This window comes from Macaca fascicularis, chromosome 3 (genome assembly GCF_037993035.2).
Source record: "Macaca fascicularis isolate 582-1 chromosome 3, T2T-MFA8v1.1".
NCBI lineage: Eukaryota > Metazoa > Chordata > Mammalia > Primates > Cercopithecidae > Macaca > Macaca fascicularis.
The window spans coordinates 6,961,357-6,981,446 of NC_088377.1; the positions used below are offsets into that span (position 1 = coordinate 6,961,357).

At 43.0% G+C, this 20,090-nt stretch overlaps 1 protein-coding gene across 9 annotated transcripts in view; it reads left to right on the plus strand.

The window, feature by feature from the left end:
• DSCAM (DS cell adhesion molecule) overlaps nt 1–20,090 on the plus strand; it is an 855,708-nt gene that overhangs the window by 821,968 nt on the left and 13,650 nt on the right. For 6 of the 9 annotated variants that reach the window (XM_065541361.2, XM_045389319.3, XM_045389320.3 and 3 more), the window contains 4 exons: nt 2,368–2,483; nt 6,105–6,281; nt 13,926–14,123; nt 15,510–15,812. In XM_065541361.2, the coding sequence (XP_065397433.1) occupies nt 2,368–2,483; nt 6,105–6,281; nt 13,926–14,123; nt 15,510–15,812 (794 nt within the window). The remainder of the gene's footprint in view (nt 1–2,367; nt 2,484–6,104; nt 6,282–13,925; nt 14,124–15,509; nt 15,813–20,090) is intronic. The other 3 variants (XM_065541362.2, XM_045389322.3, XM_074033989.1) reach the window with 1 other exon arrangement.

A 20,090-nucleotide genomic window follows, 5' to 3' on the forward strand; every position in this document is an offset into this window, starting at 1 on the left:
CTGTGAGTCCAACTGAGTGCAGTGGCTCACACCTGTAATCCCAGCACTTTGGGAGGCCAAGGCGGGCTGATCATGAGGTCAGGAGATAGAGACCATCCTGGCTAACAGGGTGAAACTCTGTCTCTACTAAAAATACAAAAAAAAAAAAAAATAGCCAGACGTGGTAGCAGGCACCTGTAGTCCCAGCTACTCAGGAGGCTGAGGCAGGAGAATGGTGTGAACTTGGGAGGCAGAGCTTGCAGTGAGCCGAGATCGCACCACTACATTCCAGCCTGGGCAACAGTGCACGACTCCGTCTCAAAAAAAAAAAAAAAGACCGCAGTGAACTGTGATTGCACCACTGCACTCCAGCCTGGGTGACAGAGCAAGACCCTGTCTCTAAAAAAAAACAACAATCACAACAACAACAAAAAACAATTAGCTTCTGAATCTCAAGGTTTGTTGGGCCATTTTCTTATAGTCTTCTGAGGAGGAAGAATTTACCTCCAGCCTTGGTCGTCCTGGCTCGCAGGGTCGAATCATGTTCTAAATCTTGATGCCAGCCAGTCGTGGCGGTTCACAGCCGTTATTTAGCCTGCTTCCTGTGGCAGTCTGGTAGCAGACCCCTTATTGTTGTTTAAGTATAGCCTGCACTTGGTGTTCATCGCTATTTAATAGAGCAGCCGCTGACTGCCTCATAACTATTCATGAAGAGCAGAAGGAACTAGCTCACACTTCTATTTTTGGTGCAAGGACAAGCTCAAGTCTCTAGTGAGGTTTCTAAACAGATCTTTGGGATATTCACAGAGGAGTAGTTCCCCATATGTTTTTGTGGAAATATAGCTTGTCTAAGCATGCCGTAAGTGCACACCCCCAAGTAACCAAAATGCTCTTCATTTTATATGATTATTTGAATTTTTTTGTTACTCTCTTTTTAAAAAAATCAATAAATGAGAAGTGAGTTAAGTAATTTGAAAGAGCACAGAGACCATGTGAAAAATCAGGACAAAACGTTTGAATTTGGGCTCTGCATAATTAGCATGATGTAGGTACATAACCCAGTTTCCTCATCTGCAGAGCAAGAAATCTGGTTCAAGATCAAGTCCTAAGTAGAAATGTTGCACCTTTCAGAAGTTGTCTTTCTCATGGGATAATTTGCTTTTCCTCAAATGAGGAGTATACATGGATCTCATCAGGCAAACATCTAAGGGGGTACTTGAGTGAACTTCACTTTGGGATAATTAAGGTTCTGTCCACCACTTGGTTCAAGAATGGATGAGTCCTCATTAACAAGGAAGGATCGGTGGAGGCAGAGCCCTGGGACTTGGGGTGAATGGCTTGGTTAGAGGGGAAAGCATTTAAAATGTAGCGTGAGTATTCCTATTTCGGTCTCCATTGAAAGTAACGCAGAGGTAAACTATTATTGAGTTAACTAGGCTCCGGAAATCTTTGTCAAAACCAGTGTTAACAACAATTGAGCTGGACTGATGGATGCCATAGATTATGCCATTGATTGGATTATCCAAGGGACTGTTACTTCTTACAGGATGCTTTAGCAAATACTATTTGAACATCTAGTAAAGTCTTATTATTCTGTAAAGACTGAACAACCGCCCTTCTAATGTGGATTGCTAATTAAGGTCTTTATTGACTTTCTTAGATTTTTGTGCAACGTGGAGATTTTTTTTAACTGCAGGCCATAACTGAATACAATTCTACCATGCAGTTTTACTACTTATTTTCATTTACTTTTAGAGAACAGCTCACTCTAAGAGTAATTTTCTGGAACACAAATTTTGAGATTAAATTATGATAGTAATTGCTTTTCTTTTTTTCTATTCTAAAATGTACTATCAGTTAGGAAAACTAATGTCAGGGAAGCTAACAAGGTTTGTGATTTGCTTCTAGAACAAACATAAAATGACACCAGATATAAATACAAATCCATTAGTAAAACTCCCATCCGACAAACAGCTGGTGCACGTGCTTTTTCCCTCACCATCTTTGGAATATCTGGTGCTCTATTCCTCACCCTCACTGGAATATCTCATATGTGACAAATGAAAATGCTGTTGGTTTTTAATTGCTTTTCATTTGTTTCATTTAGCATTTACACAAGAAATGAGAACTTTCTAAAGATTCTATTGATGTAGAGCCAGTCTCTACTGACAATTTTTATTTTCTGAAACTCCCCAGCCAGCTGAAATTTAATATTAATAAATAACATTTGAATGAAGGAAACATTTTCATAGTATGTACTTTTTCTGTTCCCCTCCCCACAAGGTATTGTATATTTAGACAATAAACTAAGTTGGTATACAGGTCCATGTTGGTAGAATGTTAACACTGAACTGGATTTGTTAATGCATTCCCCCATTTTATTCCCAGTAAGAATACCCGGACTTCAGATACCTTAAGCAAGCAGCAGCAAACCCTGCGAATGCACATCGACATTCCCAGGGCTCAGCTTTTGATTGAAGAGAGAGACACAATGGAGACCATCGGTAAGGTGCCCTATTTGCCATTTTACAGAAAGTGGCTGCCACAGCCATGCCGTCTCAATCCAAACCCCAGGGTGTGGGAAATATTAGACAGGAGAGTGTCTTGAAGGCTACATGAGTACAAAAGCTAGAAAGCAGAGAATTGTTCTTGTGAAGAAGGGTAAGTACCAGCAAATGTGCAGAAAATTTGACTTATATCTACCACCATATATGCCAATATGCCATTCATTTCCAGGCATTTGGGACAGAAATCCCCCAGCTCTGATCCATTTGGGATCTTTCCAGGGGAGGCTATGGATGCCACTCCAAGGAATAAACATCTGTAATCAAATACACATCAATCCAGAAGGCCTGCACTCTAAAGCCCCAGGTTGAAAATCCACTCTGTGCCCCCCTCATCAACTCTGATAACGCAAGCCGTCCTTAAAGAAAACTTTTAAACTATACTTAACACTTAAACAAACACATGTCTTTGTACAGGACATCTTCCCCCACACCCATGCCCCAGAAACATCCTGCAGCTGTTTCCCCAGCAGCACTTTGGAAAAAAACACCAGGGCCCTAGTCTTAGGGTTTCAGAACAGCCACCTGGAGGTTTCCTGGCTTGTTCACCCAGAACCCAGGTGTCTTCACTCTTCCCAGCCTCTTTCCACCTGAAGTCCATTACCCCACACTGCCTCCCTCGATTATTCTGTTTATTCTGGAGTGAAATACCTTATATTTCCTTTCCAATAATAATGAGAAGAATAGCTAACATGTATTGAGAATTCTGTAAATGTCACACAGTTTTTGTAAGCACTTCGTGTGCATTACTTAGTTTAACCTTTCAGCCAACCTATGAAAGAAGTCTTGCTTTTGGAACCAAGATGTGGAGAGGTCTGTGTAGCATTCCAAGGTCACAGAGACAGGCGCAGAACCAGGTTCCCCACCTGGCCACACTCACCACCGTGCTGTCTGTCTCCAGTGACAGCTAGCACAGCAGCAGGCCACCTGCTTCCACACCAACAGGCTGCTTCCAAGAAAGCCTCAGCCAGAAGTTACCCAAGCTTTCAAGTGCCCGTGGAAACCCTCTGAGGCAGGCTCCAAGGCTGCCTCTTTTCAAACCTGGCTATGTTTGTTTTGGAAGGTGTTGGCTGGCATGGGTTCCAGGGCAACCCTTCCTTGTGGTCTGGATAAACTGCCTGACTCTCAGCACATAGCCCGGCTGCCTCCTGCCAGGAAGGCAGTGGTAAGAGGCCACGTGAGCAGCACACCTCCTCCATCAACCCTTGCCCTTCTGCTGCCCCGCCCACCACTGGCGACATCTTGACCTAATGGCTCCTAAATTCTAAGGCCTGGGTTCTCCTAGCTGGAGTCGCATTTGGTCCAGGCATAGCAGCACTTAAAGCAAGACTGGTCAAGTCCAAAGTGGCTCTTGATGGGCTAACTTCAGTGAAACGCTTCAGTTAAACCATGTATATGAGGAGGCACTACCTGCCCTGAAGTACACAAGATTTTATTAGCTTGCTTATATCAGGATAAGGGATAAGCTACTATGTTTTGCTTTTGATGATCTTTTTTTGGGAAAGGGAAAGGTAGACCTGGAATCTCTTTTGTTTCACCCAGTAGATTGGGCATTAAAACTAAAAATTTCCTTTGAAAAAATTTCAAAAATCAGAATGTAATTCCTTTGACCATGTAATTTTATAAGCTCTTTATATGCATTGTTTAATTTAACCCTTCCAGCCAACATAGGAAAAGGTTCTTTTGTAACTGAGACGTAGAGAGGTTACATAGCTTGTGGAGGTCACCATGGTTATATAACACGGTTACAGTATTTGTTAAATGCGCCTCACTAGAGTTAATAATCCTACATATGGCTATGAAAATAGATAGGCAGATGCCATGAGTGGTCTATGGCCTGCTAGGAGCTGGTCACTGGGGGCTTAACACCAGAGAAATTCTGCCAGTCATTTCCATTTGTAAATATGACCCTTAGCCAGAGATCCATCCCAGTCCATGCAGGATCATCTATCAGCGAGAGCCCTTGACCTCCTTGTGATGTCTAACAATTGGTCGATGGCATTTTCTAATTACTGGGAAGTAGAACTGTGGTGCTTTAAAATGCTCCAGGCTCTGACTACAAGAATCCAATATTACAGTGACATTAATTTCCAACTAGTATGAATGGTTAACCTCATGATCAGATGGGTGCCCAAAATTTTCCATGAAAAGTGTGTAACCTAGCCCCACAGATCATCTGGTGTGATCTAAAAAGGCCTGCATGCTAGAAACTGTGATACTTTCCATCATTAATGAAAAACAAATGTAGACATGGAGCCTCTGGTGCTGGGTCCACTTGTAGGACACTGTCTCTGTGGAAGAGCCACCCTCTTGGAGGAGTCAAGTGACCGCCACGGGGCCGGACCTCCAGGCCAAGCCCTGGCTCCTGCTGTGGTGCCACCCTCACCGCACCACACGCTGGGATACTCACAGACATCTTGGCAGCCTTTCCTCTATTTCTCTGCCAAGAAATTTTATTCTAACTTCGAGAGGCTTTCCTTTCCTGCCAGAGCCTGAGTAATTGGATTTTGTAAGGTTCATTCTGTTCAGAGCCTTTTTTGGGCATGGGCGTCGAGCTGTGTTGTTTACGACTTTCGCATCCCTGTTGCAGTGTCAGGGCAGGCTGCAGCGTGGTCCCTGCTGACTGATAAACTCCCAGCAACAGCATCCTGGGCTGCAGTCTTTGAAAATTTATGAAAAATCTATATATCCTAGCCAAAGTCTCCCTTGGAGTAAAAAAGCTCTTTAAAAAGTATGGAACATATCACGAGGTAGTAATGAGAACCCTGGACCACCAAATAATGACCCAGCTCAATCAGCGGCTCCTGCTCCAAAGACTGAGATGCCCAGAACCCATCCAAACCCAGGCTCCTGCCTTGCTCACCTTCAAGTGCCCACGGCAGTAGGACTTGGGAAGTCTGACAAGTGAATCACGTAGGAGAAGTCAGTTAATGGATGTTCTAGAGTGATTAAAGCTTACAGGAGGTGGGAAGGAAAGGAACATACCTTGAGTCCTTTAAAATAGAGGAATCAATAAGCTCTGAAGACTGGCATGTTTTCTTCTCTTTATTTCGCCTCCAAACATTTGCCAAGTTCAGAATAAGAGCAAGCCTCAGTAGAGAGAACTGCAGTGGCGATTTTCTAGTCCTGCAAACAGAGCTTCCCAGCAGCCAAAGGGATCCATCTTCATTGACAACCTCATCACTGGTGAGGGGGCTGGCGCTGCAGATGATGTCTCAGAGAAGCTTTTGACAAACACATAAATCCAGAGTTCACATCAATGTTAGCTTAATGAAAAACCAAGCGCAAAGAGAAAGAAGAGCTCCTTCTCTGCATAGTCATGGTTCTTCTTAGCTCAGTGCTCCCAAAACCAACCCCTAGGAAGAAGCTTCTATTCCTAGCACTCTAGAGTAATGCTGGTTCAGTGCTTGAATTTGCAATCATTTTTGTCACTTTAGATGAGGCTATTCTTGTGGTTGTCATTAACAGTAACACAAGTGCCTCAGGAGAGAAAAGGCCAGGGAGTCGTTGGAAGGGAGGTAAACGTGTTTGGCTTTCTGTCTGTGTTCTGCCGTTCTGTAGATGATCGCTCCACGGTTCTGTTGACGGATGCTGACTTTGGAGAGGCAGCGAAGCAGAAGTCCCTGACGGTCACTCACACGGTCCATTACCAATCGGTGTCTCAGGCCACTGGGCCCTTAGTGGATGTTTCAGATGCTCGGCCGGGAACGAGTGAGTGGTCAACAACACTTAAAATGTGTGGGTGTTAACAACGCTGAAAACATAGTAATGCTCTTTCTCTCTCAAATGAAAATGTGTGGCTTTTCATACCTGTGCCTGAGAAACAAATGGGTATAACAACATCTCTAGTTGGGATAATGAGCTGTTATGGATGGATCTTGGCTATTATCATGTCAATTGAATTACTGTTAGTATTGGTTTACTATAAAAAGTTCTAGAAATTTCAGGTACATGTATTTTTTTTTTTAATTTAGGCAACACAGAAAAGGAAGAAGGTAATCCACATTAGTGTGTATCTGCCGTGTGCCAGTATTGGGATAGAAAGATGATGTCATGCAAGTTATCTTTGCAACAATCCTGTAAGATACCTACTCATGAAGTAGGTATCATAGCCTCTATTCTGCAGATGAGAAAACTGTAGCCTCAGATAAATTATGCAAATGCATAAAGTTGCACACATAAGTAGTAAAACCAAGATTCAGCAACAGACCTGTCTATCCCCAAAGCTTATGCTTTTCCCCCTGAACATGCTGTTTGAGAAAAATTATAGTTCTGGTTAATGTGAAGATTATGTTGGATTCTGTTATTAATATTTGCATCCATAATATATGGAAATTAATTACTGCAATGAAGGTGAATCCCCTAATATGTATGTAGAGCTTATTAATTACATATTCTTATTTCTTCATAATTGGAATCGTTCCTAAATCTCTTTACAGACTGAGAAATTAATGTCCTGATTATTATCATTTTGGAAGCTTTGATGTCTAGCTTTCAAATCTCGAATCAATTTCTTTGCAAAAATTTACATTCTTAGTGTGTTATTATTAGAAAAATAAATATTATAATGTTAAAAGCTATTCTTCATAAATCCTAGCTTGAGAAGCATTTGCAAAATGCAGTGAGCTTTATGAAGTAAACCCGTTGCCTACAAAATAACATTGTAATATACAGAAAACAGTTTCAGCAGGCATTGAAATTCATTTAAAAAATGTTTTCAAGAACATTCTACATTCGAAAGAAGTCTTTCACCTCTTCCTTTTGTCTAATCTTCTTCCCCCCTTTCTTTGATCACATTAGTACATTCTGAAGACATAAACGGGATATGAGTGGGAATTAGCTTTGTAAAGGGGTGTGTGCCAGAGCCTGGCTCTTAAAAAATGATTCAGGCCGGGCGCGGTGGCTCACGCCTGTAATCCCAGCACTTTGGGAGGCTGAGGCGGGCAGATCACGAGGTCAGGAGATCGAGACCATCCTGGCTAACACGGAGAAAACCCTGTCTCTACTAAAAATACAAAATAGTAGCCGGCCTGGTGGCAGGTGCCTGTAGTCCCAACTACTCAGAAGGCTGAGGCAGGAGAATGGCATGAACCCGGAAGGCAGAGCTTGCATTGAGCCGAGATTGCACCACTGCACTCCAGCCTGGGTGACAGAGCAAGACTCTGTCTCAAAAAAAAAAAAAAAAGATTCAAGGACTTTGACGTCTCTTCAGCCATTGGCTTCTCCACTGTGAACTGCCTGGTGTGGCTTGCTGCTACTTCAAGACACTGCTCCAATGGGTTTAAGAGCCACTTTTTTGCTGCTACATCAGAAAAAGTTATAGATATTGAAAGGATTCGATTTTTAGAGCGATGCAGCCTTGGCTTCAGCATTCTGTTAGAAACGGTAGCGGAAGAGTAGGCAAAAGAGACAACAGAGCAGATGCCCTGGGTCTCATTCTCCACCTTTACATGCATCAGAATCACCTGGTGCCTATTTAAAATATCAATTCCAGGCCTCCACCAAGAGATTCTGGCCTAAGAATCTGCATGGTGACAGATACCCTGGGTGATTCTAATGCTGGCTGTTTGGACCCCACATTGAGAAACACTGCCGCAAGGGTTAGAAATGTTTCCTGTGTGTAACGCAGCAGGGCAGGACCCCTCCAGCACATCAGTTCTTCCTGCCAGGTAAAAAGCAACGTGCATTTCTACTTTCCTTTCAATGGTCAGCTAGCAGCCGAGAATGCATAAAGCTAGTCATAAATAGTTAAGACAGGAGAAGAAGCAGCCCAAAACAAAAGCACTGGCAACCTTCCGGCTGCATGGTCAGCCCCAGAATAATGGAGAAGTTGATTTGTTGGCATGTAAAATATCAACAGAGACATGAACCTGAGTCACAGCAGATACTGTAAACCAGTGGTCAGTGAGTGGCAGGCAGGATGCACATGGGAGAGACGTGTGTATATCTCATGGCTATACAGTTGGAAGCAGGGCTGGGAATGTTAATGCATTCATTCAGCTTTCAAAAATATTTATTCAGGTTTCACTTTACATATATGGCTCAGTGCTGTGTGATGGAGATACACCATGAGTAAGACACAAAAAGACATTCATTTCATTCTAGTCAGGGGGCAGACGTTAGACATGGAGCTAAAGTGTTTCTCATGTCTCAGTAAGTCCTAGACAGAAAGAGAATGAAGCCATGGTGAGTCAGCGGGCATGTGGAGCAGTGGGAGGGGCTGTCTTGGGTCCAAGTCATTCGAGAAGACCTCCAGTGAGGAGAAGACATGAAACAAGATCAGAGCCACAGCGGGAGCAGAGGGGGCGGCAGGGAAAAGCTCCCAAGGTTCCCCGCATGATGAGCATGGAAGTTGGCACTGGAGCACAGTGAAAGGCAAGGAAAAGGTGAGACAGAGAAACAGCTGCCCTCATCTTGCAGGGCACCTACCCTAAGCCAGCGTGTGGCAGGTGTATTTCATTCTGAGAGTGCTGAGATGCTGTCCTTGGGGCTTAGCCTGATGATCACAGGGAAACACTGCAGCTTATAGAACAATGTTTGTTTCCTTTGTGATGAATTTCACTAAATGATGTTTACCAACATCAAGCAAATCTACTCAAATGCATGCATCAATCTCTGGTTCCCCCCTCACTCTCCAAAATGAGCTTATTCATTTAGCACTTGCGGAACCCTCTGTGTTAGGAAAAGATCTTCTGGATCATTTTTTTGTTAAATGTTCCTTAAAAACCACAGTATGAGGGACTGACAACACTCTATGTTTTATTTAGAATTAGAAATGATGGGTGACTGGCCCCACAGTGGGTTCAAGAGTCTGAAACTCATGAACTTTCTGAAGCACAGTTCCCCCACTAGCTTCTTGCACCAGAGCTTCTCACCTCTGCCCAGGTGTTTCTACCTCAGTGAATTCCATGGAGCAGGTTCTTCTCACTGCAGTTGGGCATATTTGCAGAGATTCATTTGTATTCTCTATTTTCTCAGCTAGAAAAGACATCATGATTCTATTTTATATGTTAGGACCGTGTTGTCATTGCAAGCATTCTTTATTTTTAAGAAGAGCATCTAAAACATGTTGCTTGCACACCAGAATGACTGTATTGTAGAAGTTACGTTTCTAGGCATTTTATTAGTTTGCCAGAGGGTTGCAACAGATTCTTATAAGGGTGGGAGAAATCATAACAATTTGCTATTTATCTCTGTCAGTGTGTGAAAACACGTCCCTTGGCTGTTCTGCTGCACTGATTACTTCTCTGACTCTCCTGTGGATTATAATACACTGGAAAACTAGGACTCTATTCATGTCCTCATCTGCATACCAGCCACAGTGTCTGACACAGGCATGTAGTGGATAAATACCAATCAGCCATCATGTTCTGAGATCGCAACAATGGGAATGGAAAAAAAAAAAGATGTTGAGTCATGTTTGCTGCACAGGAATCATAGGCGGGGCCGGCTGAGCCTGCCCCTTGTGCCCAGAGCACTTGGGCACATTAATCTCATTCAAACTTCACGACAGCTCTTAAGGTGGGTGATGACATCACCCAGTCTCAGAGACTAGGGGATTAGGCAGGTCTGACAAGGTCACTTGGCCAGTGACACAGCCAGGGAGTAGTGAATATGAACTTCCAGCCCAGGCAGCCTAATTCCAAAGCTCTCATTCTCAGTCATTCTACATTGCCTTTAGGTAGAGATGCTACATATAGGATATGTAGAGACTAAAGAATTGACTTCACACATATGCACATTCAATGACAAAAGCTTACAACATGGACTCGAATTTTTACTGTTGAGACTCTGAAAAAAAAAAACAAAACAAAATGCCTTCTGTCACCTAGGATGGGACTAGCAATGGCCCTGAGGGAAATACCTGGGGTGGGTGAGGTGCATCCAGTGGTCCAGGATGTAATAAGTGCTAGATAAACATTTGTTAGTTACATGAGGGAGTGTTCAGATCTCCCAGTTTCATCCTCTCTATGAGACAATTAATAAATTTGTTATGTAAAGCTGGACCTCCACAACTACAAGATATGGAAACCAATGGCACGGACGAAAGCAGATTAAAAGCATGATCCCAGTACACATGACACGTTCTGTAACCCTATTATCTACAAAATCCTCTGTCATCCCAAATTCGGGATAATTAAAATAATCTGATTCAATGGGCAGAAGCTTAATTAGGGTTCAGACCCCAGGTTGAAAGGCCATGAGCTATTTATATCCCATGCCCTCCAACTCATGGGCTGCTGGGCAGGCGTGATGCTTAATCACCGAGTTTTATTTATGTTAGGATGCTGGGAGCCTAACAAAATACTTTCCATGAAGGGGCAGTAAATCCCAGCGTTTATTTGCTTAGTAGATGAGCTAGTAAGTTATACAAAAAAGGCTACCCATGGAATCCAAGTAAAAATTGTATTTTAGCTGCTATCTTAGGCATTATCATACAGCAGAGTTCAGTTCAGGTACAAAACAATGGCTGTAAAAACCCAATTATTAAAAAATAAATGTGTCAAATACTTCAGTATTCTACATACTGAGACAATTTTGATCCTAGGATGCCTGCCTCCCGCAGAACAGAACTGAGGGCTGTGATTTAAGGAAACTAATATCCTGACCTATATTTTCAACATTATCAGGCCACCAGTAAAACTGTTCTTATCTAGAAAAAAGAGATTACGAACAAAATTAACTTAAAAAGAGACCTGGCTTTGAATCAAGGCTGACATGTGCGACTTTCCCATGGAATTTTCCAAATAGGGTGATCTTAATGAGGAAAGGGGCTATGACAGTGAAGATCTTTGCCCCACCATTGGGGAGTGAGCTCAAGGAGAAGCAGCGAGGGTCGAGGTTTGGGGGATTGGAGATAATTGTATCCTTGAAGTGGGACTAGCAAACTATACCCCCCAACCACCCTCCAACTTCCATGCCAGACGTAAACCTGCTCAGAATGAGCTGCAACAGTTGTAGTTGCAAGAAACTTAAAGAAGAATAAAAATGAAAATTTTCAAAACTTATGTAAGGGACTGGGTAATTTTCTGGAAAAAACTCATTAGCATTTAAATAACAAGCTCCAGTTATTTAAGCTCCACTTATCAAGTCGATAGTGCCTGGAAGACATTTAGCCTCTTACCCATGATAATGTTTTTCTGTCTTTTTGAGGACCTCTTTCCTAGCATTTCGGTGAAGAAACCCAATTATCATTCATACCTGGTTGTGTAGAGCTCCAGCATAACTCATTTACATTTTCATCAAGGCCAAAAAATATCTTCTAATGAAGTCTTCCATGGAATTGTGCAAGTAAGGGATGAAATGTGTCTTAAAATCAATGCCCCAGAGAATATTCACCAAGATTGAGTATTCTGATGATTTAGGAAATCTTAAAATCTATCTCTTTGGCTGCCATCTTAACGTGCCTCTCCAGCAACACAGAATGATAGATTAGGTTCAAAGTCCAATTAACTAGAAACTTGCAATGAGGAAATCTTCCATTTAAAAACAAAGTCATTGCACCTTCCCAGTGTTAGCCTTTCAGGTTCCAACATGGAATTATAAGCAAGCCAGGGTCATGTAGACACTGTACTAGGAAACTTAGACACTCAGGATTTGGCCATATGTGGTCAAGTAACAGGCATTATCTGAACTGAAAAGGCAGAAGGTGTGGGTTATAGTTTTATCACTTAACAGCTGTGTCACTTCTCTCTGAGCTTCCATTGCCTTCATAAAGTAACCCTAGGTCTATGAATTCCTTCAGAAAACTCTGTATGTCAGGGATTATTGTAGGTTCTATGGATGGATCCAAAGAGAGATACCATTGCCCCTGCCCTGGAGACACTGCCAGACTCATGAAAGCACATAAATAAATCAGTGCAATAACATTACAGGCTGGCCCTGTCAGTTTTGCTCCTTTGAAACTTTGTGAGGGCCCAACAGTGAATACAGTCTGCTGGGTTTAGAAGTGGCCAGACCATACTGAAATATGACTGCACCAAACTGCTCTTTGAGAAGCAGAGAATTCAAAGGTAGAAAAGACCCATCTAGGACCTTAGAATGCCTCCAGGCTGGAGCCCCCAAAAAATCATTCCAGGTAACTGAACCTCTCTCGTTTTCCACAGAATTCTGGAAAAGGCAATGTCGTAGCCCACTCTGATACCTGACAGTCTCTGCTGGTGGAACATCCTTCTTCTTAGCTCACCAGCCCCATCGACTTGCTGCCTTTGGTTCCAGATTTAGAGAAAATGAAACCCATCTGGCACCAGCTTAACCCTTTGTTCTCCATATTAAATAACCCAAGGTGTCTGTGTTAAAGTTAGGACAATTCCATTAAAGAGATGTGTTATCATACACAAGGAGCTTAAGGAGAGTTGGGACATAATAATATGGTCCCTCTGCTCTAGGAGCTTTCAATTTAATGAATAAAACAGTCATCATTAAAACAATGAGTAGCAATATGAGAAACAAAAATACAGGCAACATCTGTATTAATTTCCTAGAGCTGTTTTAACGTAGTACCACCAAATGGGTGGCTTCACAGCACAGAAATGTATTTGCTTGCAGCTGTAGCACTCCAGTCTCCACCTCCATCATCCCATGGCCTTCTCCCCTCCTGTGTCTGTGTTCTCTTCTTATAAGGACACCAGTCATAGTGGATTAAGGGCCAACCCCATTCCAGTATGACCTCATCTTAGCTAATTTCATCTGTAATGACCCTGTTTCCGAACCAGATCACACATTCTGAGGTCCTGGGGGTTAGCACATGAACATATCTTTTGGGGGAACATGATTCACTCAAAACAACACCTAAGGTTGTAGAAAGGAGGTCGTGTGAGAACACATTGGGCTGAACTTCCTTGTGTTATAGAAGATGATGATGCCCAGGAAGGTTAAATGATGATGCCCAGGTCATAACATTATTTTTTTTGTACCATCATTCATTTAATTACGGTTGCAAACATCATAACTGAAGTACCTCTCTCAAGTCATTCTCTAGCACAGTAATTGGTTGTATTTTCTTTATAATCTTCATCACTATCTGAAATTTTCTTGTTTTGTCCTGTAATTATTGTCAGTCTCCCCTCATTCCATTTCTAGCTTTTAGAAGCATCACAACATTATTAAAGGCCAAGAACAAGACTCAAATATGTAACTTCTGAATCCAAGTAGGGTATTCTTTTCCTTTCAGGGCTGATTAAACACGTAAGTATCAGATGAAGGTTTCAAGCCACAAAGGAAAGGGAAAGTATCCTCTGCACAGGAGAAGTCAAGGAAGTTTTCCTGGAGGGTGTGGGCAAGTCAGCAGGGCTGAGTGGGTGGCACTGACCTCCGCTCTTGCTCTCAGCTGACCACACTCCTCTGCAGACAAAGACAGACACAATTCTTGGCTCTTCACAGATCCCACCACCAGGAGGAATGCCAAGGCTGGGCCCACAGCGAGAAACCGCTATGCCAGCCAGTGGACCCTCAACAGACCCCACCCCACCATCTCAGCACACACCCTCACCACAGACTGGAGGCTACCAACACCCAGGGCTACAGGATCAGTAGACAAAGAGAGCGACAGTTACAGCGTCAGCCCTTCGCAAGACACAGGTAGGCCCTGACGCTGCCTCTTCCATCCCTGGAGACCAGCACAGCCCCCACACCTCGAGCTTCGTGGTCTCCTTGGGGAGGGGAGAGAGGGCTTCCTCCCTCCTACTGATGTTCTTTTGAAGGTCACTTTCAAATTGTTAAGCGGTTTATCTAACAGTTACCGATACAACTGCATAGCCTTTACTCCACACAAGGCAACACAGAGCCAAACTGCATCTCTTCTGCAGGTGTCCTGAATCTTAGACCCAAGCTTATTTCTCCATTTAGTTCCTACCCCACTGGGAGAAATAGAGACATTTTTAAATTTGCACCCCCGTGATTGCGATAATTGCTGATTACACTCTGAGGGCGTCTGACCCACTACCTTCTCCAGGATTAAGACACTGCACTTGAAGTTACATGATGAGGTCGCAGCACCCTCTATAGGGAACATAGGCTGATCTGTTTGACAATTAAACAGGGGTAGCTTATAAGGTAAGTCATTCGGTCTATGCCATCAACCACCAAGTTTTCACTTCAGAGAGAAGACAGGGCCTAAGAATAGCAGTGGGTTGCCCACCACTCCCCCTTAAATTTTGAAAAGAAATTACATCTGAATCTAATAGCTGTAGGAAATATTAATACTCATTTTTCTTTTGTTCTTGATGATATACTTCAAAAACAGTGTTCCAGAGGTGGATCGTCGCCATGTGAATTTATTTTTATGGCTGTGATTTCTCTTAGAAGAGTCTCAGAGTTCTGCAGAGGTGACCTTAAAACTTTTTAGTGCATTTGAAATGCACGCATCTCCCTGACCAAGATGATGTGGCCCAGCTCAAAGGCACGTGGGCACCGGTTTTTGTCCTGATGGTTTTCTAGTCCCCATAGAGGGTAATCACAACAGAAGATGCATCCCAGGGGTTGCGGACCATTCTGCACTTGTGTCCAATTTCCGTGCAATGTCACGTCTTTATTTCTAAATATCGTCACATCTTCCTTCCTGAGCTGAGGCCCCAGAAGCTGAACTGCAGCTCAAATCATTCATGCCAGTTAAAGAGTCTCTAGGGCACAGATCCATTTGCAGGTTGGAGCAGAGAGAGGGGTGCTGCCAGTCCTGCTGTTTTCACTAAAAGCAGGACTTTTTTAGAGGGAATGCATTACTTATTTATGGAAATGTCCCAAGCTGGAACATCTGACTACAGCAATTTGGTTGCAACAAAGTTTTCCTTAGCCAGATCTGCTGAGGCTTGTGAAGCTGGCCTCAGGAGCCTCTGACAAGGAACCAGAACTCCTACCAGGTCCCACCATGATCTGGAAGAAAACGGTCCCAAGCCAGGAAGGGCCATGCCGTTGGTTCAGACTTCTGATGGTGAGTCGTCCGTCTTGTTTTTCTCTTTCATGGTGTAGATCGAGCAAGAAGCAGCATGGTCTCCACAGAAAGTGCCTCCTCCACTTACGAAGAACTGGCCAGGGCCTATGAACACGCCAAGATGGAAGAGCAACTGAGGCACGCCAAGTTCACCATCACAGAGTGCTTCATATCAGACACGTCATCCGAACAGTTGACGGCAGGGACAAATGAGTACACGGACAGTCTGACCTCCAGCACCCCTTCCGAATCGGGAATCTGCAGGTTCACTGCATCTCCCCCCAAACCTCAGGATGGAGGAAGAGTAATGAATATGGCAGTTCCAAAGGCACATCGGCCAGGTGAGCAAGACCACGTGGGGGCCGTCGCTTAGGGAAGTGCACCTTCCTGGTTCTCCCTTATCTGCTATGAAAGCCCTTCTCAGTGTTCAGACCAAATGGGTGCTCTGTTTATTGATGGCTGCATAACAAACCATCCCAAAGTTCATTGGATTAAAACTACAGCAGTCACTTGTTTTATGAATCTGAAATGTGGGTGGGGTCTAGTGAGGGTGCCATGCTGCAGAGGCTCTCCTGGGGCTGGGCATCTACTTCCAAAGTGGCTCACTGGCCTGGCTGTGTTCTCCCTGTGCCGGCCTCTCCACAAGGTGCTTTAGCTTCCTCACAGCATGGTGGCTGGGTTCTAGCAGCAAATGGCCCAAGACACAGTCTGTGGAAATAGCCAGTTTCCTTAGGTTGGGCCTGGAAACACACAGCTATCATTTCTCTTGTATTCTATTAAGCAAGCAGTCACAGAGCCCAGGAAGCCCTGATTGCAGAGAAGGAGGCCCCCGACTGCTTGAGGGGAAGACTGTTAAACATGGGAAGGCTGAATTTTAAAACGGCCACACTGAGGGCTTCTGAAAGGGGAGAGGTGTTACTGTAGCCAGTGTTTGGGACTTGGCCTCACTGAATTACACAAGGTGATGGTAACTGGCTAACATTAGGTCAGCCAGTAGTTTGGTCTTCAACTTGAACACCTGTGAATCATCTGGGTTGTGAAAGAAAGCTGCATATTCTGGGGTCTGCAGGGCCTGGCGGATAATAGAATGCAGAGGCTAAGAACCGGGTCAGAGGAGTGATGGGGACATGGGCCATTTCAGAGTTCACTGCTGTCTAAAGGAAAAGACTCTAGCAGGACCCTGCCAACTGATCACAAGTGGAAATGGGGGCCTTAGTGTGGGCTTGTGTTTTAAGAGAAGCCAGAAATCTTGGTTTTCTGTGGAAATTCACAGCTTTTTTAGTGTTGGCTTGGATATTTGTAAACCATTGTACAGGGCAAATAAAACACATCTTCAGATGGAATCCAACGTATGGCAGCCAATTGTAGTTCTCATCTGAAGAACCACGTTTTCTTTTTCACCCTGAAATAGCTGCCTGTAGACTTTCCTTCACAGACTTATCTAGCCACTCTTATGGAATCCAGTTTTATTTCCCATTTTACCCATTTTCTACACCACTGTTCTGATTCCATTTCAAAAACGTATCTTCACTTTTGAATGACTGCAGTTCCCTTGGGTTTTATGGGATAAGGCCTAGCTGAAATGAGCTTTAGAGATGCATAAAAATATATAAAATAAGAATTGTTTATCCAGCAAATAATCTTCCATACCAGCTCAAGATTCTTGCCAGCATCCAATAAAGAATGATGGCTTCATTTATTTTCATTCTGTCTACCTCCTCAGGGGAAAAGACGAGCTGTTATTTGTGGGTGTTTTTATTTCAACTATTTTTTTTTTTTTTTTTGGTATTGTTGGCGTTTATTTGCAAGGCAAATGGAGAAAAATGCAGGATAAATGTCATGGCTTTCTGCAGCCGTTCAGCCTGAATGTGAGGAGGACCAGAGAGAAGACCAATGAGCCTGTAGGCATATTGGATAGGCGTTCTCAGCTTCAGTTCCTGCATCTGTAAAATGGGAATGGCATTGGTGACTGTGTACTGGGCTTCTGTTAGATGCACGTAGCATAACACAGGTGAAGAGGTCAGCAGAGGAGGCGCTCAGCCATATTAGCTGTTGTTTCTGGCGCTGTCTGGTGGCTGTGGTTGTTAGAATCCCCATGGTGACTCCAGTTGTACTGCTGGCCGCCTCTTCCTTCTTGCTTTTATTTTTCTCCAGTGACCACTCAAGTCCTAGCAGGCACCCACCTCAATTGTGTGCCACCCAGTTAAGTACTTTATGCTTCCACCTGAGATAGCATGCCATCATTTTCCCTTTGTGTGTGATTTAGGGCACAGACTGAGCTTCTAGGTTAGAAGACTGTCCTATTTGTGCAGGCCTTTACATAATTAGAGGGTTGAAGCTTCTTTTTGATGACATGCTGTTCATATTGTTGGATTGTCTCTTAAAAATTTGACCTTTGCTCATGACATTGTTGCCTGGATCCATTAGAGCAATGGAAGATCATAGCTAAGTTACTATTGTCTTAATATACTTTTCAGAGTAACATGATTTTATAAATACAGGTTTGAATAATCTCTTAAATCAATGCAAGTTCAAATGTCCACAAACTTTGTTTTATCTACCCTAGATGACTGCATTATTATTGAACATCTGATATGCTTTAGAAAATACTTCAGCCTTTGGAAGCCTTTCCATTGCTCCTTTATAATTCAACTAAATTCAACGTTGGGCACAAAATACAAGGTTCCTATTTACTTTTCGGCTAACTGGAGGCTGTGATACAATTAGCAGCTCCTTGAGTTGTGCTTTTAAATCACATTCTTTTCCTATGTGCCCTCTTCACGCTAAGTGATATCAGTCATATATCTGTTTCCGTTTATAGTCTTCCAAATCTCTTGATATATTTCTCCTCAGCCTTAGAGCTTCTTTTTTGATGGTCCTTTTTGTTCTCTTTCCCTTTTTATTTTTTCTGTCTTCGGTACAAATAGTTATGATCCCCAAACTTTTAAATTCTCTGCAAATTGGGATCAAGTTACATGAATTTGAGCAGATTGTGGCTTCAGAAAAATAGGAAACATGTCTGAATTATCTTCATCCTTCTCAAGGTCTAGCAGATACCTGATAGGCAAGTAGCTATCATGCAAGAAATATTTATAAATGGATTAATACTATTGAATATCCAATAGTATTAATTCATTTTTAAAACTATATATATATATATATATGTATCTCCAGTGTGTGTGTGTATAATATACACATATATGGCACTGTGTCTGGTACATAGTAGGTGCTTCATAAACATTATTGTATGAATGAATATATTATGGTTGTGACAACAAAACCAATTGGTGAAAATGAAAATATTTCAATTACTGGAAATAGTCAAATACAAAAGGACATTTAAATCTACTCCAACTTTCAGCACCTTTAATCAAAGTGACTTATTTTCTGTTCTTGCCCTTAGCAAATAAAAAAGACATCTCTTCAACAGATAAAGGGGTGCCCTCCCATGAAGTGAGGCTAGCTATCCACAAAGGAGGCAGCATTATCTAGCTATAATTTTCCTGATACCTGAATTTTGAATTTGCCTGTACAAGTACAAGTCCTAAAAATGCAGCAAATTATTGTCTTCTTCCATAAGGGATGACTATTCCCATCTCTACAAACAGAAAACAAAATTCTATTCCTCTGAGAAATAGCCGCAAAGTTTAACATCTTTTTTCCTCTGGGTCAAGGTGGCTTCCAATTCTTTGATTACAGTACCCATTCTTGGTTTCAGGTAGCATTTTGAGCCTGTTGCAAACATTCTTGGATTACTGTTGCTGCTTCTTGATTCATGATGTTTATCCTGTGCCATCAAGAGAAGCCATTGCATGAAGCTACTTAATTCAATTTCAAGCTTCAGACGTGCACCCTACCACAGCCTGCCCCACTAGCGGTAGGAAAAGCATCAACCCCTTGGGATCTCTGTGCTCATGCCCTCTGGGCCCCAGACACAACATTATGAGTTTCAGCCCCTTCCTTGGGGAATGCATTTGAGTTTTGTTTTGTTTAGTGGGAAAGGGCCACTGCCTGGTGCCAACTTGTTAATTCACTGAATGACAGTAATTCGAAACAATTACTGGATTTTAAATTTAGGATCCATTCATCTTGCATCACTCTCTCCTGAGGGTGTGAGGGTGGAGAGTAAGAGGCGGGGCCCAAGGCATGCATTGAGGCCAGGAGCTCCTGGAGGAGCCCTTACCTGAAGAAAGAGCCTACCTCTGCACAGGTCAGCACTATTCTGACCAAGGCTGGCCACCTTATTCTCAGTTGTCATTTTGACCATGCTGTTTTCCCTCTCTGAAGTCTGTGTATCTCTCTTGTTGGCTCTTAAATCAAAACAAGATACCAGCAATCCAATCTTCAGAGCTAAATAACCCCCACTCCCAGCTTCACTTACCTACATCTCCCTCACTGCCTGAGGACTTGGCTCAGGCAGCTGGGGTGCCAGGCCTCGGCACCGGCATCTTCCTCCTGTTTTGCACATCACTAAAACTCAATTTTGAAACGTTTATCATAAATATTATAGTAAAGGTCTCCTTTCAAATGAAAATCTCTTTGATGCCTACACGTGTGTGCATGGGCACACACAGGCATGCACACATACACATTCACACACAAGCACAGATGCGTAGGTA